Below are 26,630 nucleotides of genomic sequence, written 5' to 3' on the forward strand. Positions count from 1 at the left end.
GTGCTCCCAGCCAGTAGGGCTGCTTCCCTGTGGAAATACAAACCCCACTGGGCATGCAGGCCGATCCTGCACGCCTGAAGAATATTTATAGCCGGCGTCTCAGAGGCTCCTCGTCTCCTCTTCGGCTCCTTTGCAAATGAAGCACTTAAATCATTCTGCAGTAATGTTGTCTTTTTAATAAGGCTCGTCAAACAGCATTCTCGCTGAGGAGGCACACCATGTTCCAGCCACGTTTCTGTGGCTGTTTCCCCGCCGAGACGAGGGGCGGGGTGCAGACGCGGAGAAGGGTGCTGGGGGGCTGCACGATGCACAGCCCTGAGGGAGTGTCTGCTCCCCGACTGTCAATAGAAGCGCCCTTCCGAGAAAGGAGAACCGAGGAGAAGCAGACAGTTCGTGCCTATTCCGTAACTTGACGTTTCTCAAAGTGTGGTCCCTGAACAAGCGGCTTCAGCATCACTTGAGAACTTACTAGAACTACAAAAGCTCCAGGGCCATCCCAAGCCACCGACTCAGAATCTTGAAGGCTGGGATCCAACGATTCACACCCTAACCCATCCTCCTGGGGATTCTAACACATGTTCAAGGAGGAGAACCCCACAACCCTAACATAGCATGAACCTCTGCCCCAGGGTCACCTCGAGGCTTGCTGGAGAAGTGCGGAGGGACCCCGACTCCCAAGATTCCCTCCCAGGCCCAACCTTGAGAGATGGAGCCAGGAAAGCTACAGGGGGAACAGCTCCTCTGGGTGATTCTGAGGGCTTCCCACGTGGCGCTAGTGGTAAAGAACCTGCCTGCCAATGCAGGAGACATAAGAGAGGCGGGTTCGATCCCTGGGTTGGGAAGATCCCCTGGAGGAGGAAATGGCAACCCACTCCCGTATTCTTGCCTGGGAAATCCCATGGACAGAGGAGCCTGGCGGGCTGCAGCCCATAGGGTCACAAAGAACTGGACACGACTGAGTAACGTAGCACTCATGGGTGATTCTGATGCTCTTTCAAGTGCAAATGCAAGCAGTATAAATCAACAGTAGCTTTGCAGGGTAGGAATTAGAGCCCTTTCTCCAAATAGAATCCTACCCGGGCCCCAGCATGCTGCATTTCACCAAATCTGAGCTGCCATTGATCGTAAGATGCACAGTTTAGAACATGAGAGAGGAATGCATGGCCAGCTCCTAGTGTGAGAGGCTGCTGACTGGGCTCTGCGAAGTACAAAGGAAGAAAACAATTCACCTGAGAATCGATAAAAACAGAATCAAAGCGCAAACAGCACATCTGCTGTAACACATGCAGGTGTGGGAGCTCTGCAGCCCTGGACCACTTCCTTGCCCTCTGACGGGCCTGAAGAGATGCAGGGCTTCGGAAAACACTCCATAAATTACTCCATCAGCACAGACAAGCCACAGAGTGGAAGGGATCCACACTAGTTATATAGTTATATCCACACTGAACAACTGACCAGACATCCACGGCTTATGAAGAACTGCTACGGGTCAACAAGAAAAGCCATAGGAAAGACTGGACAGGCCACTTTGTCAGAGAAGATAACCGAATAGCCAAAAACAGGTGAAAAGACGCACATTAAAATCACATGGTGGTACAAATGCACACCAGCCACAGTCGCTAAATGAAAAAGGCAGACAATGCCCAGTGCTGGGAAGACGCGGAGCAGACAGAGGCTCACCCGCAGCTGTGGGGGAACAAATGGACGCCAACAAGGTAGTGAGCTAGCTGCAGCATCTAAGAAAACTGCACACAGAAATAAAACCCAGCGGCCCCATCCCTTGGTGTGTGCTAACAGCCATGCGCGATCTGTGTACCAAAAGACACGCGTCAGGAGGTCCAGAGCAAGCTGGTTCTTTGCAGTTAAAAAATAGAAACAGTAGAATACTCATTTAGAGGCAGGGGTAAGGACGAGGGTCTGCACGTAACTGACCAGTCTACAGCAGAGGGGGTCCGAGAACCACAGTCACCCACGTCACCAGCAATGTCAAATGAAAGAAACCAGGGACAAAGGCAGGCACAGATTCAATGAATTTCAGTAAAGTTCAGAAACAAGGTAAAAACTATTCTTCAGTGTTAGGAGTCCGTTTGGTGGTTAATGGTGGGGGGCAGTGGCTGAAAGGGGCACAAGGTCGGGGAAACTGGGAGCAAACTGGGTCAACCAGCGCTCGGGGTGCTGGGTGCACTGGTGCGTCCACTTTGTGAAAATTCATTAAGCTGCACACTTTGTGTACACTTTTTTTGTATGTTGGACTGTTACATAGAGTTTAAAAGGCAGGAGGAAGAAGAGAAGCAGGAGGAAGACGACGACAAAGAGGAGGCGTTGGGGAGGAAGAGAAAGAAATCCTAACACCTGGTCATCTAAATGTGCTTCCAGGATGAAGCTCAGCTTTGCTTCCTGACTGAATTCTCTTTGTGGTATGGGCATCATGCCCTTGACTTGAAGTTTAATGTGACACTACCAAAAGCATTTCTACAGACCCCTCTGGTATTTACTGTGTGAATATAGGTGAGTGCCCTCAGGGCCCTTTTAATGAGGCTTCATGGGAGAAGTTTCTCTAATATCTCAATTATCTCCATATCCTGAAAAGTTACTCTTCGCTCAAGCAACAGGGGTCTGTGCGGGTGTGTGTGCCTATAACCCAGGCACAACATGTTCATGGAATATCCTGTTTTTCTTTTTGCTTTGGTTGCTAGGAAGCACTGTGTCAAAACTTCAACCCATTTTTAACAGTTCCACACACCCTTTGGGTGTCTGTTCTGCACTGGGGGCAGGGCTGATGTGACGAGGCCTCCCAGGGCAGTCTAGCTGGGACACAGGAGGTGATCAGGAGGCACTGATCCCCTGGAGAAGGAAATGTCAACCCATGCCAATGTTCTTGCCTGGGAAATCCCATGGGCAGAGGAGCCTGGCAGGCTACTGTCCATGGGGTCGCAAAGAGTTGGACTTGACTTAGTGATGAAACAACCACCACCCACCCTTAGAGCGTCAAGGAAGGCTTCTTGGAGGAAGCACCACTTGAACTAAGTATGACGGGATGACCAGACGTTTACCAGGTGAGGAGGGTGGAGGGGGAGGTTCTAGGCAGAAGGAACAACACAGGCAAAGGCATGATTTGAGAGTGAGTCTAAGGCCAATGGGAAAGGTCTATATTCTCTTTCCTTGATTTTTCTGTATTCTTTGATTCTTGGGTCCCTTTGCTGATTTTCTTAGCTTTAAATTTTTATCTTATTTTTTTAAGACTTCATGCAGCTTTCTGCAACCATGTGTGATACAAAGACAAAAGAGCCCAGGCAGAATATTCTGTGGGTGTTGACACAAGCATGCATAGCCTGGGCCTCAGGAGCCTGGCTCCCTCCCCACCACCAGTGTCCCATGAGCTGGAGCTCCAGATGCTAGAAATGCTCACCTCCTCCTCCTCTCCAAGTGCCCCCCAGCCGCTGACACATCGCAAACCCCCAAGTCCGACCTGACAGCTCGTGATGGATTACTGCATAAAATGTCAGCTCGGCGGGAAGGAATTTCTGCCGGGAAGCCACCGATATTCCCCACCAGCCCACAGCTCTCCGACAGCTTCTGCTGCTCTACTCATGGCTACTTCCAGAAAGAGAGGTCAGGCGCTGGCTCTCTAGAGCCTCAGTGGAGAATGTGAGGCATTCAGGTGTCATTCCCTCTCCTCACAGTCTCGTCCACGAGAGGGGCAGTAACCCAGGCCAGATTCTCCCCCTGGTGTGCCGGAGACCCTCCTTTCCAGGAGCCCCTGCCCCTCCCCTGACCGTGAGGGTGGACCGCCAGGGAATTCCCCATCCTGGTTTCTGAGGTTTTCAGGGCTCCCTTAAATCTTGCCCCCTAGGCGAGTGCTTGGCTCACCCTAGTCCCAGCTGCCTGTCTCCAGGAAGCCCTGGTACGTCACAGGGTTCTGCTGAAGTTCAGGTGGAGCTCATTCATTCCCTTTTCATTCCCTTGTTCATCAGATATATCTGAGTACCTTCCATGTGATAAGACTTTTGACCAGACCCCTTGGATACAGCCTGGGACAAGGCAAAGTCCCTGTCCTTACAAAGTCTCCAGGCCAACAGAGGGAGACAGACCCCAAGTAGATAAACGTGCAGGCTAGCTTTCAGATGGTGGAGTGCCGCAGGTATTAAACAGAGGGAGGCGACGGGGAGGGACGTCAAGCGGGGGGTGATATCACGTAAGTGGTCAGGGAAGACGTCTGTGGACTGAAAAGTCTGAAGCTAGATCTGAACCATGTGATGCACCCCTCTCTGTGCAGATCTGGAGGAAAGGCAGAGGCAGCCAGTGCAAAGGTCCTGAGGCAGCGCAAGAGACTATCTCAGTCCAGAGCAAAACCTGAGCTTCCTGTGCTTGCACGGCTGGGGTGGTGTCATGCTGACAATAGTGCTTGGTTTGGTTGATGGCTAGCAGGGATTGTAATTAGGTTCACCAGCAAAAGACAACAGTACTCAATTCTTTTTCTTCAGCACTTGTTTTTTAAGGGCAGTCCATATTGGTTCTTATATCTCTAGTTGAAAGGCCTTTTCTTCTATAAAGAGCCAGATAGTAACTATTTTTAATCTTTGCAGGTCACACAGTCTCTGTCACAAACTGCTCAACTCTGCCTTTGTAGCATGAAAGCAGCCAGAGATTGTACAGAAATGAATGGGTGTGGCTCTGCCAATAAAACTTTATAAAGAACCGGTGGTGAAATGGGTTTGCCCTGTGGGCCATAGTTTGCCCGTCTCTTTATTCATTTTCACTGTATTTCACTAACAAGATGTGTTCATCCATTCTGTCAACAGACTCCCTTTCTGGTGCCTATGTTCTCCAACATGAGAAGCGCTGCTGCTGTGAGCGTCTCGTCGTTTCATTTCTGTGGGAGAGGTTCTCCAGTATGTGAACCTGGGAGCGGGACTGCTGGGCCACAGGGTACAGGCAGCTTCAACTCTCAGAGATGATGCTAGACCGATCAAGAGCCATGAGATCAATTTACACCCACACCAGCAGCCTGAGTTCCTGCTGCTGCACGCTCCTGTCGCCAGCGCTTGGCGACATCAGACTTTAGGACTTTGCCCACTTCAAGCATTAAGTGATACCTGTTGTGCTGTTAATGTACATTTCCTGATGGCTAGTTACTAGAGCATCTTTTCATGAGTTTATTGGCCATTTGCATTCCTGATCATTTAAACTCCTGAAATGAGTTCCCCTGCTGAGAACTGCCAATTTCTAATTTTTGTCCCCCCCCCCTTTTTTTTCCACTGGAATGTTTACCTTTTCCCAATTGATTTGAGGAAGTTCTTTACATATTCTGGTTACTCTCTGTCAGTTGCATGTGTTGCAAATTTCATCTTCAAGTACGTGGTGTGTCTTTATTTTATGCTCTGACAATCAGAAGTTGATCACCTTATTGGGGTCACAGTGATCGTTCGCCCCTGCGAGCTGTGCTTTTGTGACTTATTTAAGCAATTCTTCCCTTGGGAGCCACATGACATGGCTTTGAGACTCATCTCTACACTTGCTGGTTGTGGGGATGGGGGAAGGCACTTAATACCCCAGCGCCCGCGTTTCCGCCTCTGTAAAAGCAGGGAGCGGAGTGGCATGAACCTCACAGGGTCACTCTGAGGAGTGTTGAAGGCACTGAGCACCATGCCGGGCTCACTGTCACCTTCCCCATCAACAGACCTCCCCCCGCGCAGGAGGGAAGGGGGTACCTTGCTCTCCAGCAGGTCTGCGTTCTGCCGGAGTTCATTCCGAGACTTCTCTGACTTCTCTAGCTTCTGCCTCAGCGCTGTGAGCTCCGCCTACAAAAGCAAACATAGTAACAGAAGCCATTCTGGATGGAGATGTAGGTTCCACATGTGTTAAGAGTGACCAGAAAACCCAGTGGGTGATTCAGCCAGCCGATCTGTGATGACAGCCATTTCTGAATATGATCATCTCTGCTCAGGCAAGCCCGGTCCATACCAGCCTGGACTAGGGTCTGGATGCAAATCCTCGGAACAAGCCACTGTTTATTGAGACAGGGCACTCCTGAGTGACACGGGGCACCCAGCTCTTCATCTTCCCCAATTGCCACTTCTGGCCAGGGGGTCGTCATGAGGTTTACAACACTACTGTCAGGAGCAATTGAAATGCTCACCCACTGCAGGCCAGTGGAGTGAACCATGAAACGCACACCCCAAGGAGGACCACATGGCCATGAAGAGAGAACGAGAAAGATTTCTATAAAAGTGGGAACCACGTGACAGTACATAAATGCAGCACATTAACATGTTGTGTGCCTTAACTTTACAATGCCGTAGGTCACACACATTTCAACTAAAATTTTTAAAAGACAGTCCAAAAATATGGACGTGGCACAGTTCTTAAAGTGAAAAATGCAAGTTGCAGAAGAATATATAGTATGCCACCTTTTATGTAAGAAAGAAACCACTAGTCCTGTGTGTGTGTGTGTGTGTGTGTGTGTGCACGCACACATGTGCGCCCGCGTGTGTACATGTATACCTCGCTTCATTGGCTGGGCTCTGCAGATACTGCATTTTTTACAAATTGAAGGTTGGTGGCAACCCTGTGGTGAGCAAGTCTATTTTCCAAAAGCATTATCTTTTAATTAAGGTATGCAGATTTTGGGGGGACCAAGTGCTATTACACACTTAACAGTATAGTGTCAACATAACTTGTATAGGTCCTGGGAAGTCACCCAATTCACATGACTCACTGTGATATCCGATTTATCTTGGCAGCCTCGAACTGAACCTGCACTATCTCCAAGATATGCCTATATTTGCTCATTTTGGCCAAAAGGAACAACAGGCAGGGTAAACCAGAAACCAATCAGAACAGTTTCCCTGATGGCTGAGCAGTAAAGAATCTGCCTGCCAAGGCAGGAAACCCGAGTTCAATCCCCAGGTTGGGAAGAGCCCCTGGAGAAGGAAATAGCAACCCACTCCAGTCCTCTTGCCTGGAAAATCCCATGGACAGCAGAGCCTGGTGGGCTGCAGTCCACAGCGTCACAAAGAGTCAGACACGACTGAGCAAGTAAACAGCAATCAGAACAGTTACCTGCATCAGGTGGGTGCTAACGGGGTTGAAGGGAGGGTAGGGAGTGTCCTCTGCGATACAAAGATAAACGGCTCACGAACTCGCCCGCAGACCCTCTCTGGGAGGAGTGGGCACACATGCTCCCATACCCGAGGTGGAGTGCCTGCCTCTGACTGGCACCCACTCACCTACCGGGGAGCTGGGCACCAGGTGGAGGGAGGCTGTGCCAACTGGGGCAGAGGGATATCTGTAAAGGGGCGGTGAGGGCTAGTGGTGGAGCATTCCTGGATGAAGAATATCCAGGGCTGCGGGCACTGGGTCTGGATGCAAACACCAGGGAGCGGGCTGGAGGGGGTCGGGGGGAGTGGAGATCGCCCTGCCCACCGTGTGGACCCACCTCCTTGGCGCGGAGCTGCTCCTCCCCGATGGTGGCGCTCAGCAGGGGCCGAAGGGAACCCAGCAGCCGCCACCACGGCCAATCCCTGACCGCCAGGAACACAGCCACATTCTTCTGGATGCACCGGGCAGCCAGCCGGTGAATCTGCAGGGGATGAGAATGCACACTGAGGGCCCTTCCCAACTCAGCTGAAGGAGGCAGAGGGCGAGGGGCAAGGGGGCTGGAGGATATCAGTTTATCCTTAGTGGAAGGGATAGGGAAGAACTTAAAAAAAAAAAAGGCTTCCTTTAATGGAGTCAGGCTGTCAGCATCAGGCCACAGTCTAGTCTGGAATAACTAATAATAACAATAGGATAAGGAGTAGAAATACTATACAATGGGGTCACCTCTCACGTGAGGATCAGGCTCAAAAGTCACCGTGCAAGGCAAGACTCTCCTGGAAAATTCCTGAAACCTGCTCACAAGAAGCGGTGGCCCTGATGATGCTGCCGGTTGATATTTAAGGAAGAGATACTATTTTCAGTGCATTTAAACACAAGTCCATGCTTCTCACTCTTGAATGTGCATCAAATGTCCAGGAGGGCTTGTCAAAACACTGATGCCTGGGTTCCAGCCCAGAGCGTCTGATTCAGTGAGCCTGGGGCAGGGCCAGAGAATCTGCATTGTGCACAAACTCCTAGCTGATGTGGCTGCTGCTGGTCCGGGGACCACACTCTGAGAACCGCTGACCTAGGTCATTCTAATCAGAGGTGGGAATCAAGCTGAGTAAGAAGCCACCATCACAACAGCCAAGGCTTGCTCAGCTGGCACTGTGCCTCCTACAGGCCAGACATTACCCGGAGCATCTTATAGCAGCTCAGTCCTCACTACAGTCCTACGAACGTAGGTGTTTTTATCATCCCCGTTTTACAGATGGGAAAACCGAGGCACAGAGCGGTACAGTCACTGGTCCAGTGTCACACAGCTTCTCAGAGGTCGAGTCAGGATCTGAACCCCTGCAGTGCCGCTGCAGACAAAGCCCAGGCTCTTAATTACCCTGTTTCAAATTGTTCCACGGCATAAACGACCTGAGTAGTGGGCCGCTGAAACAGCTCACAGTATTTTCATTATTAATCTTCTTGCCTTTTTCTGTTCTCACCAAGTACATATTTGTGAGTTTACATGTTCACAGAAGCGGGGGCACGTGCTCTGAGACTCTGTGCCAGTGGCAGTAATTAACACCGCCACTAGGGCGGCGGCGGCTGGTACTATTACTGAGCAGTTACCACGTGGCGTCCTGTACTACGTGCATGTTATCTCATGTCGCCTCCACTCAGCGACTGCTTGGTAGAGGTGAGATTCAAACATGGTTCCTGTTCGCCTCCAGAGCCATGCTGCGTTCTCCATCACACAGGCTGCAGAGAGGAGACTCAGTCTCTGGAGAGGTCTGAGGATGGTGACCTAGAGTGGTTCAGGACTGCAGATTCCGACCCTGCTCTCTGGCCCTAAAGGCCTCCATGGATAGATCCCGCCCATGCCCTGTCTGACCCACGGCAGCCAAGTTCTTCAGAGATGGGACAGCCTGAAATCATTTCCAACACAGGAGGGCTTGGACAACCTCTGGACATCCTGACCAAGGTTCTCATCAGTGGTGATTTGATGTCAGCTCAGTTCAGTCGCTCAGTCGTGTCTTTGCAACCCCATGGACTGCAATACACCAGGCCTCCCTGTCCATCACCAACTCCCAGAGTTTACTCAAACTCACGTCAATATCCTAGAAACAGCTGTATCATCTTACAAAGTGTCTGTTAAAGTGTGACCGCCTGGACAGAGTGTTGGCACCAGCATGGGAGATGGGCAGACCTCCTTGCCTACCCCAGACTCACTGGACCATGAGCCTCATGCTAACAACATCCCGCTGGAGATTCATGCACAAGAGCAAGTGTGAGAAGCAGGGATGACAGCCCCTGGACCAGTGTGGAGGACGCTCTTCCAGATCCCACGCCCCTGCTGGCTTCACGTGACACTCAGCACCCCCACCTTCAGCTTCTTGAATCCCTGGCGAGACAGAAAGCCCCTGCAGGCCGCCTGGAACAGGACGATGCTCTGAGACACCAGCTTTTCCCGCTGCTTCTCCAGCCTGGACACCACACCCGCCTTGAGGAAGACCTGGAGGGAGGGAAGGCTGCAGGTGACTTTCTGCAAATGCATCAGACTATCTCATGTGGGAGGGGCTGCAGCTCTGCCCCACTACTGCATCCACCCAGAACGTTCATGAGCAGCTGCCCTGGACCAGGGTTCTGAATGGTCAGAGCACCTTGCCTCCTGAGGCCTCCTCTTTCCCTTCTCTTGGCCCCCGGGGCTGCACAGAATGGCCCACACACCTGAGTGTGGTCACTGTCACCACCCAGGGGTTTGTTAGAAACGCAGCGTCCCGGGCCCCACACCAGACCTGCTGAATCGGGACCCGTGTGTCAGCACAGTCTTCAGGGGAACTCACGCATGTTTGCTGAAAACCACCTCATGTCTCCGTGTCCTGGCAACACCCGTGGACTGTGGTCAATGTGGATTCCCAGGCCCCGCCCCAGGGAGTGCAGAACCAGCGGGCTGGGTGGCATTCCTGGGTGTGCATTCTGTTTTGACAAGTGCTGCTGGCCAGGAGAGAAGAGCTGCCCCAGAAACCCTCAGTCCTGCTTCAGAAAGAGGGGCAGAGAATGCGGCAAGTGGGGGCAGCCCTTCTCGGTCAGAAGAGGACAGGGCCAGGCTGGAGCTGCCCGTGGGAGAAGTGCAGGCATCGAGCGGAAGACAGCTGGAGGTTCACAGTTCCGGGCCTCAGCTGGTCAATAACGAATGGGGGCTCCAGCAGCAAAGTGATCAATGCGTTCTCGGCTCCCACAGGGCTGCCCCTGAGAGACTGCGGGGAACAGCGGAGGGTTTTCAGAGTGAACCTGAAGCTCTGGGGCCAGGCCTGCCTTGGCCAAGGCTCTGGGGTCACTGCGGTTGGTGTCGCCTCCCCAGAGGCAAAGGAGAGACGCTCCCATGCTGTTCATTTTCTGAGCACAGTCTCACGCGTTACTTCGCCAGATGCGGTTTGTAGCCCCAAAGGTGGCCAGCCACTGGAGAGTGCCATCTTATTCACTGATACTGTCAGGTAATCTACGGCATTATCCATTAACGGCTAACATGGATGGAGCCCTCCTATGTTCTGGATCTGAACCAGATGTCTGATATGAAGGCAAAACATGTGACAGGGAGAATCTTAGATGGTAGTTACCACAACCCCCCCCCCATTTAAAAACTCCCTTTTGGCTGCACCGTGTGGCATGTGGGATCTTAATTCCCCAACCAGGGATCAACCCCCAGCCCCCTGCACTGGCAGCAAGAAGTCTGACCCACTGGACCACCAGGAAAGTGTCCAATCCCCACATTTGATGGAGGGAGAACCTAGGGCTAAAAAAGGCATGTTTTTGCCCAGATCCTCCACTGCCAAATGGTAACACCAGGATTTACTTCCCTCTCTGACTCCAGAGGAGACCATGGTTGTCACTGAATGTAATTAACATTTGCATGGCATAAGCATTTTGAGAAGTTCTTCTCCTATGTCCCATTTTAACTCAAGTTCACGTGGCTGGTGAGCAGCAAAGCTGAGACTTGATCCGGGAACCTTGAGTCCACCTCCTGCACCCATTCACATCGTCGGCATGAGGAGCTTTCATCTCCTGGCTCACGTGGTACCCAAACATCAGGGGTTTGTGGCCGAACAGTAATCTGATTCCAGGTGGAACCAAGGGTCTCTGTCAAGTCTCCATCCCCTTAAACCTGTTTTCTGTAACCATGACCAACCTCTTGACCAGCCCCGTGGCAAACCTTTTCTCAGAGGGAAGGTGGAGATTAGCGCACCCCATCGCCGCTAACCAACTCTGTCCTGTAACCCTCCATCACTTTACACAACACTTCCTATGAGCCGGGCTGCCAAGACAATCAGCCTCGTTGAAACAAAGACACGATTGACTCATTACCTATCAGATTGCCTCAATAATGACTGTATTAATTTCACAAGCTAGTGAGTCCCAAAAGCTGCTGTTAAAAAAAAAATCAATGATCAAAGTGATGACAGCACTAGTCCGTATATTACAAAAGTCGGCAGGCGCTGCCAAAACTGTTATTGATTAAGTATGAAGCTTTCATTAAAAAGATAATTGGAAACGACCATACACAGAATGGGAATAAGTCATCGCCTCTGTAGAATCTTGATTTTTTTTTTCTTTTCTTTTCTCTTTTAAGAGCACATCGTCGTCCAGGAGGCCGACGGCATGTGGAATCCCACCTTTTTCATAAATGTCACGGCCCTCGGCACAGGCCTCGGTAAGGCACTGGGGGCTGAGAATGACAAAGGAAAATCTAAATGACTCACTTTTGTGGATCCAGCTGCTTATTGGGCCCAAGCAGAGTGTATTGTCCCAACACCCCCGTCTGAATGGATCTCTGGAGGCCGCTGTTAGGCACACTGCTTTTGCTCTCAAGATCCTGCAGGCCAAGGTTTCTGATGTGGCCATGGCTCTCCTGTCTAACACTGCGGAGAAATTAGCTATTCTCTCTTAGTAATTTTCCAGATGAGAGGAGATCAATTCTTTAAGCATTAAAATCTTACCCTGTTTGACAAGCATCCTGCCCCTGCTGGCAAATGCCTACCACAAACAATGCAGACCACCGCTGCCAAATGACAATGTACTGATCCCCACAGCCGACTTGGGAGGTAGAAAGTAGGGGGTCCATTTTAGAGATGGGGGAACTGAGGCTCAGAGAGACTAAGTCATGTACTCCACATCCGCACTCTGGGGCACTAGTGGGGCCTGGGTGTGGACCAGATGAGTCTGTTCTCTCCTATTCACAGGCTTCCCATCTATGAAGCGATGAGTCCGACAAAGCACGAGACCTGCACCTGCCCTTGAAGATGGCAGTCTGCCACACCTGGCTGCCAAAAGGGTACATGGACTTTGACATGCTCTGGGTGGTTTCTTAGTGAATGCCAAGTATGACCCAATATTCATCCTGTTTTATCATGGGATGTTCTGGCTTGCAGGCCTTTTGTCTCACCACCCTGAGACTGTGAACAGTGACTTCTTGTTTGGGTCTTTTCTTCCTTACTCTGCAATAGTTGCTGGGGTCACAGGGACTAACTGTGAAACTCATGAAATAATTGGCACTTATCTAAACAGGGGTTCTCTAACCTAAGCATGTACTGGGATCCCCTAGAGAGCCTGTTACAACTCAGACTGTGGGGTTCCACCTCCAGGGTTTCAGAGTCAGTGGTCTGGCTGGGGTGGCGTCACCTGAGAACGTATGTTTTTAGGAAGCTCTCGGGCAATGCTGAGGCAGCTGGTCCAGGGATCACACTTTGAGAACCGCTGCTAGTCTAAAAGGATGATGTTCTTGGAGCTGAAGAAGAATTCCTCTGATTAAAGAATTTGCTGTATATTTCCATTAATAAACAATAGAATCACAGCATATTGAAAAGAATGTGGGAGGACTTCCCTAGCAGTCCAGTGGTTAAAACTCCATGCTTCCAATGCAGGGGCCATGGGTTCAATCCCTGGCTGGGGAACTAAGATCTCATGTGCTGTGGGTGTGACAAAGGAAAAAAAAGGAAAAGAACTTGGGCTTTGGATTGGTACACATTTCCATGGGAGCTGTGCTCCTGGATCCTGAGAGGACCTGGAAAAGGGGCTGACTTCCCAGGGGTACAGTTTCCTCATGGTGAAGAAGGGATATTATAATCATCCCAACAGAGCCTATGAGGGGAAAAGAGGAACAACATATGATGTTGCTTAGCGCAGCACCAGCCTTATGGTGGGGCCCAGTAACCTGTGGGTTTATCTCCTCTGCGGGAAACGTCCACAGAACGTCCTATGGACCAATCAGGTTGGGACCACAGCAGACTAACAGATTCCACCACAGGCTTTAGCAGGACCAAGAAGCCTGTGGGGAGAGGCTGGTGTGTCTAGGGGGCAAGGACCAGAGTGAATGACTGTGAGCTCTCCAAGGAAAGAGGCATGATGGGGCAGGACACTTGACTCTGATAAGAGGTACTCAGGGCCAATAGTGCCCCCAGGATGGGCTTCTGGAAACCAGGGTCCTGCCCCAGAACTATACATGGTACCTGAACATGGAAGGCGATTGACAAGGGTTTCCTGGATGATGTTAATCACTCAGAAGGTAACTAAGTGGAGACATGGCCCCCTAGTCTCCTCTGTCTCCAGTTTGTATTCCTAAATGTTGTCCCCACTCTCCTCCCACCAGCTGGTCCTTGAGTCTGCAAACTCTGTAGTTCACTCCCCACACTATGACCCACTCACTCTGGGAGGTGGTAATGGGTCTTCCACTGAAACAAGTGGCTGAAGGCCCCAGGGTCAAGTCATCTGGGGAGCCCTGAACACTGTATGTTCCCTCATGAAAACTCAGAGGATGCCTTGAGCACATTAGGGCTCCATGAAATTCTTCTCTAAGCATTTAAACTTTTTCTGCAGGGCTTCTGGCTCAACACCCATTTGGAGACATCTATGTCCCTCAGCTCTGAAATTATACACCTTCTTCTCATGCCCTCGCCTCTCACTTACTGCTGCTAATCTCTAAGACTACCATCTGTGTTACACATGGTTGCAAAGTAAAAGTTGCAAGGCTCCGAGTAAAGGTGGGCCTTTCTGAGGTTCAGAAAGTTCTACTAAGGTCCAGATGTTAACTCTGCAGACTGCCGAGGTCCCTGAGAGTGTCACCTCTAACAAATGATATTCCTCAATGGTCTCTCCACCCACACTTACCACATTTTATCTTAACGGCCTTGTCATATAAGGAGGGCAGAGAGTCACTAGCCCTGTGTTCAGCTGAGGGAAAAGGAGACATGCAGAAGTAGCGGAAGCTGAGGAGGACAAGAGTCAGGTCTCATGTGGGTCCCTGATATCACAGGTAGAACGGCAAACAACGGCGCTCTACTCACCTGGCTGTGCCCCACGGCCACGGCCTTCTTCTCCAGGTCCAGTGTCTGCAGGAGCTGTGCCACAGCCTGGGAAGGAGAGGAGAGTTAGAGGGCAAGACAGACTGCAGGCTGGAGACTCCCAGAGTGGATGGTCAGCTGGCTGGAGGGCTGATAGATACCCGGAGAGAGCAGATGTCTCCCATGTCTTTGAGCTAACAGAGTTCCGCCTCCCCAACAAAGTGCAGAGATGGGCATGGACTGGGTACTGACTGTGCCGTCCACCCTGCTGAGACCTTCACAGACACCATCTCACTTCACCCTCATGGCAACCCCAGGCGGGTCGTCACACTAGCACACCCATTTCATAGAGGAGAGAACCACAGATGCAAAACTAAATGGAGGATGTGTCTGCTATGGAAAACAGTAACGGTGAAACCTCAAAAAATAAAACATGTAATTACCATATGCTCTAGAAATTCCACTTCTGGATATATACCCAAAAGAACTGGAAGCAGGGACTTGAACAGATTCTTGTACACACTCAGTTCACACCAGCATCATTCACAGTAGCCAAAAGGTGGAAGTAACCTAAGTGTTACTAAACTCAGTGGTGACTGCAGCCATGAAATTAAGAGACACTTGGTTCTTGGCAGGAAAGCTATGATGAACCTAGACAGCATATTAAAAAGCAGAGACATCACTTTGCTAACAAAGGTCTGTCTAGTCAAAGCTATGATTTTTCTGTAGTCTTGTACAGATGTGACAGTTGGACGATAAAGAAGGCTGAGCACCAGAGAACTGATGCTTTAGAACTGTGGTGCTGAAGAAGACTCTTGAGAGTCCATTGGCCTGCACAGAGATCAAACCAGTCAATCATAAAGGAAATCAACCCTGAATATTCATTGGGAGGACTGATGCTGAAGCTGAAGCTCCAATACTTTGGTCACCTGATACAAAGAGCCAATTCATGGAAAAGACCCTGATGCTGGGAAAGATTGAGGAAAAGGGGACAACAGAGGATGAGATGGTTAGATGGCATCACCAACTCTATGGACATGAATTTGAGCAAACTCTGGGCGACAATGGAGGACAGGGGAGCCTGGCACGCCACAGTCCACGGGGTCTCAAAGACTCAGACATGATTTAGGGACTGAACAACAACCACCTAAGTGTCCACCAACAGACGGATGGATAAACAAAAATGTGGTGTATATACCCAACGGGATATTAATCATGTTTAAAGGGGAAGGGAATTCTCAAACAAGCTACAACATGGATGAACCCTAAGGACATTATATTTAGTGAAATAACCCAGTCACAAAAGGACAAATACCATATGATTCCACTTATATTGATAAGTGGAATTGATTGATTCCTAGAGCAGTCAAATTCACAGAAAGTGTCCATAGAATGATGGCTGCCAGGGGCTGGGGTGACGGGGATGGGAAGTTAGTGTTCAATGGGTACAGAGATTCAGTCTTGCAGAAAGAAAGAGTTCTAGAGAAGGACTGTGGTGATGGCCACACAGGAGTGTGAATATACTTAATATTGCTAAACTGCACGTTTAAAAATCTCTAAAATGCTGAATTTTATGTTATGTATATTTTGCCGCAAGTTAAAAAAAAAAATGAAATGAAGGGAATTCCCTGGGGGTCCAGTGGCAAAGACTCCACGCTCCCAAAGCAGAGGGCCCGAGTTTGATCCCTAACTAGATCCCATCTGCCACAACTAAGAGTTCGGAACTAAGACCCAGAGCAGCCAAATAAATAAATATTAAAAACAAAGACAAAAACAGAATGAAGGCATTTCCCCAAGGTTATAAGTTACACGAACCAAATTCGAATCAGGGTCTGTCAGGCCACACTGCAACCTCTATGTCTGCATTGCTGCCCAGGCCCAGGACAGGGGCAGAGGACCCTAGGCCACTGGGAAATTTACTCCCGTGACAGCCACCCCAGCACCCTGTCCTCTTACCCACTGGCCAGGGACGGCCTGACTCTCCCGAATATTTGCTGAATCATGACATGGCCACTAACCCTGTGTTCCTGGCCTAGATGAGGGAGGGAGAGTCCATGTTTAATTCATCAGTTTCCTCTACCGCATCTGGTACATAGCAGGAGCTCAATAAATATGATGCAATCCAGTGAGGGTGGAAGCAGGGCAGGTTGGAGTGTGGAGAAAGGCAACGCCCCCTTCAGGAGAAACAAATTCACCTGCGATCCCTAGACCCTGCCTTGGCCAGGCCACCAGCCATTTAATGGAATCTGGCTCAGACAGTAGAGAATGTGCCCACAATGCGGGAGACCCCAGTTCCATCCCTGGGTCAGGAAGATCCCCAGGAGAAGGGAATAGCTACCCACTCCAGTATTCTTGCCTGGAGAATCCCATGGACAGAGAAGCCTGGCGGGCCCCAGTCCAAGGGGTCACAGAGAGTCAGCCATGACTGAGTGACTAACACTTTCCCTTTCCTCTTGTCACAGAGGCCGCAGGTTCTGGAGCAATCCTGTCAAGAGATCTGTACCCTTGGACAAATGCAGGTCCAGCCTAGTCCCCTTGTGACTCCAATTCCCCTCCTGCTCCACCCCCATACCAACCCTTTTGGACTTCCCATTCACTGAAAACCACCAAGTTTATCTACAGAATAAACTGTCAGAAAAGTCATTGTGACATTCCATGAAGAAAAAGGTATTCTGAGACAGAGTAATTTGGTAGATGAGTTTCAATTCCACGGATCATAGCATCACAGAAAACTTCCCAAGACACACACAAAAGAGAAAATGCTTATTAAAAGTCCAGACCAAGGCTGTAATCTGGCGGGAAGTTTCCTCCTCTGACCTCCGAGAACATTCCATAGTGCCCCCTCCAAAAACTCAGTGGTTTCACTTATTATTACATTTTAGCCCAAATTGCTCCCAGGGAGCTACAGGCAGCAAAATGCAAAAAACCAACATATCCAGAAAACGTTTTTTTTCTCTCTGCACAAGAGGAAAATAAAATAAAAACTGAGAAGCATTTATTCAAGAGAAACTACTGGGCCTTTAAGAATGGTGGGAAGTTTGCGGTACCTGTGATCAAGACCCTTCCACTCCCACCAGCCTCTGTCACTGCAGGGGTCCCACTGGGGTGAGGCAAGCAATGAAAACTAGCTGCTTTGCTGCCAGAAGGGGTTCACGTACACGGAGCAAAGTGCGGAGAAATCCCACACCCAGAACCATCGTCAGAAACAGTAAGTGATCTTGGCCCCAAACGAATGGAGAAGGTCAATGGCACAGCTAGCCTCACACTGTTTTCTGAGAGGGGCAAGCAGTGGGCCAGTGATCAGCCAGGTCCCCCTAACAAGGAGATACTGGGAACGGGACGTGGGAACATGAGGCCACATGCTGCTGCTGCCGCCGCCACGTCACTTCAGTCGTGTCCGAGTGCACAGGCAGAAAATACGGGGAAGAACCATACAGAAAGGAAAATCCGTGGCACAACCATAAATGCCTGAATGTTGGACATATCTTCCAAACCACACAGATCACTGTAAAATCACAGTAAAAAAAATCAGATAAAAGCGTCACGCATTCAAGATGTTTGACCACAACCTCTGCTGACCACTAAGCTGTGCTGGCATGGGGTCAACCCTTGAGAATCCACAATTTCTAATAAAAACAAGAATTCTTAAGAAGTGAACAGAGACAGTAGCAGTCTCACACCGCAGGGGAGACAGACTCCATAAATCTAGTCCTATTAAGTTACTAAGCAACTAGGGAAGGTTGGGATCTAGAGATGCAATGTTTTATTACTGAAAATGTCCTGTTTTCAACAAAAAATTACAAGACATGCAAAGAAATTAGAAAGTGTGACCTATGTTCAAGGAACAAAACCCCCAAAATCAGTCGCGGGAACCCCTCTCAGGGTGTAGATGCTGGCCTTAAAAAAGACTTCTAGACAGCTCTCACAAGGCACATAACGGGCTTAATTAACTCACCACTCGTGGCACATGCTGAGTTTCCATGAGGACTAGTGGGTGGCGGAGGTTCTGAGGTTAAAAGCCCCTCGGGGGTGCTGTGGAGTGGACACGCCCTCACCCTTCACCACTCTGGGCTCAGACTGCTGGGCCCGGAATGTACCCGGGAGAGACCCAGCTCAGCCTCCAATGTGCACAGAGGGTTCTCTCCAATATTTAACGAGGATGCCCCCTCCCCCCAGCAAGGCACACAGTCTAGCATCTCACACTAAGCTGCACATGCCAAACCAGCAGTGGAAGACTCCAGGAACCACAAAGGGCCGTGGCTGGGAAGGGCTCCCTACTCACCCCTCCACGGGTCGCGCGACGCAGGGATCCACGGCTGTGGGAGTGGACGCGCTCCTGACCACCCTGCTGTCAGGACAGTACCTCCTCCAGAAAACCCACACTGTGGCCCGATGGCTGCCATATGCTGGGCACCTACTATGTGCCAGGCACTGTTATTTCCTGTCACACACTGCCCCTGGTCATGCAGCTACCAAGCATCAAGGGGCACAGATGAATGGAAAGAGAGATGGCAGAAAGCAGGATTTGAACCTGAGTCTGTCTGACTCTAAACCACGTGCTTTTAACCACCAAAACTTGCACACGCTGATCAAAACATTCCATAAAGGTTAGGATTACGTCTCTGTTCTTTATAATTTCATGATTATAAACAGTATGTCTGGCACGAAGCACAAGCAATATGGACAAACATATAAATAAAAAACACACTTATTTGTATAACTGGGCTGGTTCACACTAAACAGAAAACAAGCAGAATCATTAAAACAGGAGACCCAAACTGGAAGAGGACGGCAAAGTGAGAAAGTCAAGAACGATGAATAAATTCCAGAGGGCTAGGGCTAAGGCTATGGGAGGGCTTACCAGGTGGCTCAGTGGTAAAGAATCCACCTGCCAATACAGGAGACACAGGTTCGATCCCTGGGTTGGGAAGATCTCCTGGAGAAGGAAATGGCAACCTACTCCAGTACTCTTGCCTGGAGAATCCCATGGACAGGGGAGCCTGGTGGGCTGCAGTCCATGGGAGTGAGGAAGAGTGGACACAACAGAGTGACTAAGCAGGCATGCACACAAACACAAGGCCACAGGGGGCCTGGACAAATCCTTTGGCACCTTAGAATGGACAGCTTCCTCTCTTCCTCTCCCCACCCAAGGCCCCCAGCCACAGGCTCATGGGAACCTCTCCAAAAGAGAAAAGGACTCGGGGTCAAGTTCAGAGGAAATCACCATGGTCTGAGATGGAACAAGAGTGGCTGCCTTTGAGAAGATAGGCATGCCATAGTTGTGTTCAGATCAAGTCCTTGGGGACAGAGATTTGGTGGCTAGAATCAATCCTCACTGTAGACACTTTGAAGGGAAGAGGGGACCAGGGGTTTCCTGTCATCCATCAGGGAGACCTGGAAACTCCTGCCTCAGCAGCAAAGAGATAAGGGACCAGAATCTCGGACAGAGCTGAATGTGAACCTAACGAGCTCTTCCAGTAACCTTTCTGAGACCCCCTCACGGTCACTCTGGGAGGCCTTCAGTGTAGGTTAAGGCATAATCTTAGCCAGATGGGAAAGCCTGGGAGAGAGGAGAGGGACCCACCATGATTAGAGGGCAAGATGGTCATTTTAGAGACCTGAGCACATGCCTGGGTGTCTAGAAGAGACAGAGGCATCCTCAAGAGGTCGAGGTCAGCGTGAGGACACTGCTCCCTAGAAAGGGCCAGGGGATGGGCAGAGTAGAATTGACTTCCTTCGTAACTTTGCTTAAGCAAGTTCTAATAATAAAGATCTGATCTTCAATGCCATGCCCTTGCTGATAACCTTCCTGTCTGCCATCACTGACCACCTGATGAAGCCTAGACTCTCTGCCCCTGCTGACGACGACCATGGTCTGCCTTGCCAACATCCTCAGACCCTTTTCTTCTACCTGTCAGCATTTATGCACCAGCCACACTGGATCTGGGTTTGACTCTGGACCTCTGCATCTGCCAAACCCAGTGTGGCTTGCGCACTCTTTCTCTGACTTGATTCCTCCAAACTGTTCCAGAAAGCTCTATTCAATCATCACTTGCTCTGTCTTCCCTTTATGTCCTACCCTCAACCCCTGCTGGAAATATCAGAAGCTTTAGAGGTGTTCCCTGGGACCTCCCAAAGCCCCCTCTCTGTCTGGGAATTGCTAATCTTTGTCCTTCTTCCTCAGGAGGCTGTTTTCATCATCCCCGTCTCTCTGGTGGCTAGCACAGGGCCTGGTGCAAGGCAGACGCTTGGTGACAGCTGGATGGAATCGATAATAATTATTTTAAATTAACATCACGATGGCATGTTCTGTGTAAATCTTCACCAAATACTCTGCCTGTCTTCAAAGGGCTTCCATTCAAAAGTCCTGTGTGAACATAAAAAGATGCTCACCAGCCCTGGCCATCAGGGGACTGCAAGTCAAAACCACAATGAGATACCACCTCACACCTGAAAGGGTGACTACAAAAAACACCCCAGAAAATAACAAATGTTGACAAGGATGTGGAGAAACTGCAACCCTCATGCACTGCTGAAGGGAATAGAAAATGGTACAGCCATTATGGAAAACTGTTTGGACGTTCCTCAAAAAATTAAATATAGTATTACCATATGATCCAGCGATTCCACTTTGAGTATGTACTCAAGAGAATAAAAAACAGTCTCAAAAGAGGCATCAGTACACTGTGTTCATAGCAGGGTCATTCACAACAGCCAAAAGGTGGCAATAGCCCACATGTCCACCGACAAGAGGATGGATATACAAAATGCTGCATACAAGGATGCAAGTCAGCCTTAAAAGAAAGGAAATTCTGACATGTGCTACTACATGGATGAACCCTGGGGACACCATACTAAGTGCCGTAAGCCAGTCACAAAAGGACGAACACTGAGCCCACTTACATGCGGTTCCTGGAGCAGCCAAATTCATGGAGACAGAAAGCAGAACGGTGGTTGCCAAGGGCTGGCTCGGAGGCAGGATGGGGACGTAGTGTTCAATGGGGATGGTTCCAGTTTTGGAAAATGAAAGGAGTTCTGGAGATGGAGGGCCGTGATGGTTACATAACATGAATGTACTTACGGCCACTAAACTGCATGCTTAAAAATGGGTTAAGGTGGTAAGTTTGATGTTATGTGTATTTTACAATACATAGTAAAGAGCCCTGTGCGAGGAGTTTGAGAGCCTGGGTTCAAACCCCGGCTCTACCTCTGCCCCAAGGCCTGGCTGGGGGTGGGAGCCTCAGTTGCTTCTGCTGTGAAATGGGGATAATTCCCAGAGCAGGGAGGCTTTATCAGTTGACGGCTGTTTCAGGGTGAAAGTCAGTAGGGAACCTTTTCACATTACGTCTGATATTTTGTGATGAGAGTTTGTGCATCTGTGGTTAAAAAAAAAAAAAAAAAAAAAGGCATATGCTATTTTTGTTTCAGGAGCACAGAATCCAGCAGGGACCCTCCAAACGGGAGTACTTCACTGGGAGAGAGCCTGGTTTAGGCACCACATGCACGTCAGGCACACAGGGGATGCGCCGAGGCCGGCTCACACCCTGCCAGTGAATTCCCTCTGCTGCCGACTAGTGTCTAATGACAATATTGACCTTTCCTATCTGTCAGACTTGTCTTATTAAATCCTGAGGTCTTAAATGCTTTGCACACAGAGGCTGACAGTTTGCCCACCCAAGCACGTGTTCATGTATAATTCATGGTGTATCGTGCTGCCTGGCAGATGAATATTTATCAGCTTTTTCATAAGAGGCAGGCTGGCGTTTCCTTTTGTTGCTACCAAAATCCTATGCTGCAGCAAATGAAATTTGTGAGCAAATGAAAAAAAAAAAAAAAGAATAACAAGAAGTGAAAACTCCCCAGTCCATTCTGCTTGTAATTTTCCACTTTCCGAGGCCTCCAGTGTGTGTGTGGAGGTGGTTTCGGTCTGGCTACGAGAGAGAACTGCTGAGTCGTCCAGAATAGAAGCGCTTCCATATGCTACCCCCCACCCCGCCCCCACCGAAAACTCCCCCACGCCCTACTTCTGCACAGCAGAGGAGCCCAAGCCCCTTTCAGTGGTTCCATTCCAGATGCTCTGGATGGAGATCAAGACTGGGGGGTGCGGGTGACCAAGGATAAGGAACCCCGATGAAGCTTGGTACACAGTGGCTGGTGGCACTGAGCCAGGCAGTTTCGTGGTTTCCACAGTGGGATGCCCCCCAGGGAGGGGACAGCCCCAAGCCACACCAGCTGGGGTCTGAGGTCCCCCTCCCCGGGGGTGGGACGCAGGAGCGTCATGAGAAATGCCGCCGTGTCTGCGGGAGGGAGCCTGTGCCCTGGTCCCTGCTCCACAAGAAAGCCAAGAAAGGACTTAAGAACTGTGCCTCTGCTGCTGGCTTTTCTTGCCTTGCAACTCACTGACTGAGGATTCCAGGCTGGGGGGTCAGGCGCACGTGGGCGCACTCACTGGAGGGGAGTTTCAACACAGCTGTGAATGCAGAGTCTGTGCGGCCTGGCTGCCACCTCTCTGGCCTTGGAAGACAGTGATGACGATGACAACGACAATCACAGTTCACACACAATGAGCCCTTACTATATGCCGGGCCCTGTGTCAAGCACGTCAATTACGCTACTACATACAATCCACCAAATGCTCCACTGAGGTTGGTATTACCCTTGTTCCCATTTTACAAATTAGGGAACTGAGGCAGGAAAGATGGATTAACTCGTCTAAGTTCACACCCCCAGCTGGGAGACAACTGCAGGTCTGTGTGACTTGAGCCCATGCTTTCTTAACAACCCTCCACGCAATCAAGAAACTTGAGTTCAAGGGCAAACCCACGAACGCCTGACTGTGTGGCCTCAAGGCAATCAGTCACCTCTAGGAGCCCACGTTTCCTCATTCACAAAAGAGGTGCAATGACTCATTTTGCAGGCCGTTGTGAGGATGCACTAGGGCTTTGCAAACTGTCAAGAGCTCTGTCATCACTGATCAGCCAGTGGCTATTCTCAACAGAAGCATTTATGGGGGGTTTAGCACTAGGAGTGAAGACTTCTGGCTCCAGAAGTTAATGGTAGAGATGGAGAAAGGAGACACACAGGGGCAGCAGTACAAGGTTAGGTACGTGTCTTCACTCACTCATCCAACAGGCAATTTATTGAGCACTTGCCATGAGCCCAAAAACACAGAGTCCCTTCAAAAAATGTTATTTCAGACATGGCTAAGTGCTACCCAGGTGTTTAAATAAGAAGATACGATGGAGAATAACACGAGCAAGATCTGGACACCAAGATGACACCGGCCTGGCCAGGACTCGGGAGAGGCGACAGCCCTCTGCAAAGCCCCTGAGGGGAACGTTTGGGGCCACAAGCCCTCTTTTCACAGACTCTCAGCGTGCTGGTACCGAGTGCAATGATGATACAGGGATGATGATGTTTCAACCTGCTGGGAGCCCTCCTACCTCAGACCTGCTCTTCCTGTGGTTCTAATTCTTTTCCTGCACTTCCTCATGCAGGGTTTCAGAAGGACCATTCTGGGATGGGCAGTGTTGTAAGTGACACTGTAGGGAGCACAGTCTGGAACAGGGGTGCGAGTCAAACGTCACGCCACCCTCATCTTTGCCCCAAGACCCGACTCTCAGATCCCAGCTGCCCCAGCTGCCCCAGGGCCATGCCCTGCAGAACAGAAGCGTCGGTGCCCCCCCACCCCCACCCCCAGGTCCACATACCTTCCTCTCATCCACTCCTTCAGGGGCTGATGTGAGCTCCTTCATGAGCGCAGGATCCAGCACCTGGAATCTTCGGCGGAACTGAGTGAGCCCCATGTGGTCAGCGTAGCCTGCGGTGTGGGGAGCGGGAGAAGAACAAAGAATCCAAATGAGATGCCCGGCCCAGGGGTCTACTGCCAGTCTTGCCATTCATCTGCTGTGTGCACTCACTTCTCAGGGCCTCGGTTTCCCTGTTTGCTAATATAAGACACTGGTTTCCATCACCATTTGCCAAGTGCATTCCCCAGAACACAGACCCTGTAAGAGGCTCCACTGAAAGCTTGAAAATGCTGCCCCCTCCTCTGCCTCTTGGAAGGTCATGATGTGTATCAATACCAATGTCAAAGGCTCCAGAACCTCTGCAGGGACGATGCCTGATTAGCTTGGCTTAACCCAGATTTCTCCAAACATGCTGGGCCATGAGAAAATGTTTTGATCTAATAGTTTTTACCATCCTACAGAATGCACATAGGAAACACTGCATCAGGCCATATCTAAGGGTTCTTTTAAATCTAAAGTGTAGGATACACACAGCTGCACCCTTCTGTGTGGAAACTGAAAAGCTACTGAGAGAAGGTGATGTTTGAGCTGGCCCTTGAAGGGCTGTGAGAGTCTGTGAGAGGATTCTGTGTGGAAGGAAGTCCAGACAGAGGGAGCCAGAGCAGGAAACAGAAGGTCTGTTCCACAGTCATGATAACACCATTTACAGAGCTTTCAAGGGTGTAAGACACTAGGATAAGAACTTACTTGTTTCACAGAGACTCTGGGGCCTGTATTATTATCCCATTACATAGATGTCGAAACTGAGGACTGGCTGCCGGCTGCTCCGGGCTTCTCTGCCCAACACCTCGCACCCAGGATTCATTATGAGTGCAGTGGGAGGAGATGGGGCAGTGACCACAAGCTGGGGTGTCAGTGACTGAGGAAATATTAAACAAGCGGGAGCCCACCTAGACGCCCATCAGCCCCAGTCACCCCATCCCCTGACTTCGCCTGAGCTGTTCCTGTCAGGGAAGGGAATCCACAGGGTGGCTGATGGTGTTTCAGAGGCAGAAAAAGAATGGGAAAATCTCAGAACAAACTCAGCTCAGAAGAGGAGCTAATGGGGGGACCCTGGTGCACACCTACTTTCTAAAATATGGGTCTAACACTTCATTCCTTCGATGGAAACCCCTCCTCCCCTGCCACGCCCATCCCCTCCTCAGCTGGACCAGGGAAAGCCACTCTTCCAAAGGTGGTGTTAAGCCTCCCCGGTGGGTCCACCCCTCCTCTCCCACCCCCACCCCCACTCATCGTGAACCTGGAAACCCAGGCGCCCCCACACCTCCCTGCACACAGTGCTCCCCCGGCCACACTTTCCCTCTCCCCACACCACCCAGAGGTGAACAGCTGGTTTCTTCTAAGACTCAGTGAAGACGTTGCCTCCTCTGGGCACACGGTACCTCCCGCATCCTGTGTGACACATGCCCTGGTCCCGCCATACAATCATCACCCGTTTCCATGTGGATCTCCCAAACCAGGCTGAGCATCCTGAAGACCAAATACTAATCACTGAGGAAATTCCACCCTCGATTCCAAGGCCGAGGCTCCTAAGATGTTTGCTGTTGAAAGGAAGATGGGCAAGACAAACCCCAAGCCTTCCAGGTCACTGAAGCTATTGAGTCGCTCAGTTGTGTCCGACTCTTTTGCCACCCCATCGACTGTAGCCGAACAGGCTCCTCTGTCCATGGGATTCTCCAGGCAAGAATACTGGAGTGGGTTGCCATGCCCTCCTCCAGGGGGTCTTCCTGGCTCCAGGATTGAACCTCTGTCTCCTGCATTGCAGGCGGATTTTTTTTTAACCACTGAGCCGCCAGGGAAGCCCAGCCTTCCAGGAGTGCACAACTAATTCAGGAACGGTTGGACTTGGGCTCAAAGAGCAAGTCCCAGGAGTTGGCGACAAGGTGCTTGCTCCCTGCTCGCCTCTCACCTGCTCTGTGCAGACGCAGCACCTCCAGGATGTAGGATCCTGCGAGCTGCACCCTCAGTGCGGGGATGTCCGAGGGGAGGGACCAGCCCGCCTCAGGCTTGTCTCCACCGGGCTGTGGCGGAGTCGGAGACCCCTGCCCGCCTCTGCTCTCCACCGCTGCGCGTGGCACCAGGCAGTGGATGAAGTGTAACTGCGACCGTCTGATCACGCTGATCAACGCATCCTAGGACCAAGAAGAGATGGGGTCAGGGCCAGGGTGAGACAGACAGGGGTCTGGACACTCCACAAACATACATTCAGTCCGGCCTGGGCATCTCTGGAGGCCCTATGTCCTACCACAAGGCCCTCTCATCCATGGCCCGATGGATTTCTACTCAGGAGAAATAAAGGACCTCTATAATGATCCTTATTATCATAGATGGAGAAACTGGGACATGGAGAGGACAAGTGAGTGGCCCCAAGCAGAGGGGACCAGTCACCCAAGAAGAAAACTAGAGCCCAGGA

At 50.5% G+C, this 26,630-nt stretch overlaps 1 protein-coding gene across 6 annotated transcripts in view; it reads right to left on the reverse strand.

Moving 5' to 3' along the window:
• Nucleotides 1-26,630, reverse strand: part of MYO18B (myosin XVIIIB) — a 221,557-nt gene that overhangs the window by 116,369 nt on the left and 78,558 nt on the right. For all 6 annotated transcript variants that reach the window (XM_043438083.1, XM_043438087.1, XM_043438081.1 and 3 more), the window contains exons 20-25: nucleotides 26,127-26,349; nucleotides 24,119-24,228; nucleotides 14,412-14,477; nucleotides 9,458-9,586; nucleotides 7,439-7,582; nucleotides 5,712-5,801 (exon numbers count right to left, since the gene is read on the reverse strand). In XM_043438083.1, coding sequence (XP_043294018.1) covers nucleotides 5,712-5,801; nucleotides 7,439-7,582; nucleotides 9,458-9,586; nucleotides 14,412-14,477; nucleotides 24,119-24,228; nucleotides 26,127-26,349 — 762 coding nt within the window. The remainder of the gene's footprint in view (nucleotides 1-5,711; nucleotides 5,802-7,438; nucleotides 7,583-9,457; nucleotides 9,587-14,411; nucleotides 14,478-24,118; nucleotides 24,229-26,126; nucleotides 26,350-26,630) is intronic.

Source organism: Cervus canadensis, chromosome 1 (genome assembly GCF_019320065.1).
Source record: "Cervus canadensis isolate Bull #8, Minnesota chromosome 1, ASM1932006v1, whole genome shotgun sequence".
NCBI lineage: Eukaryota > Metazoa > Chordata > Mammalia > Artiodactyla > Cervidae > Cervus > Cervus canadensis.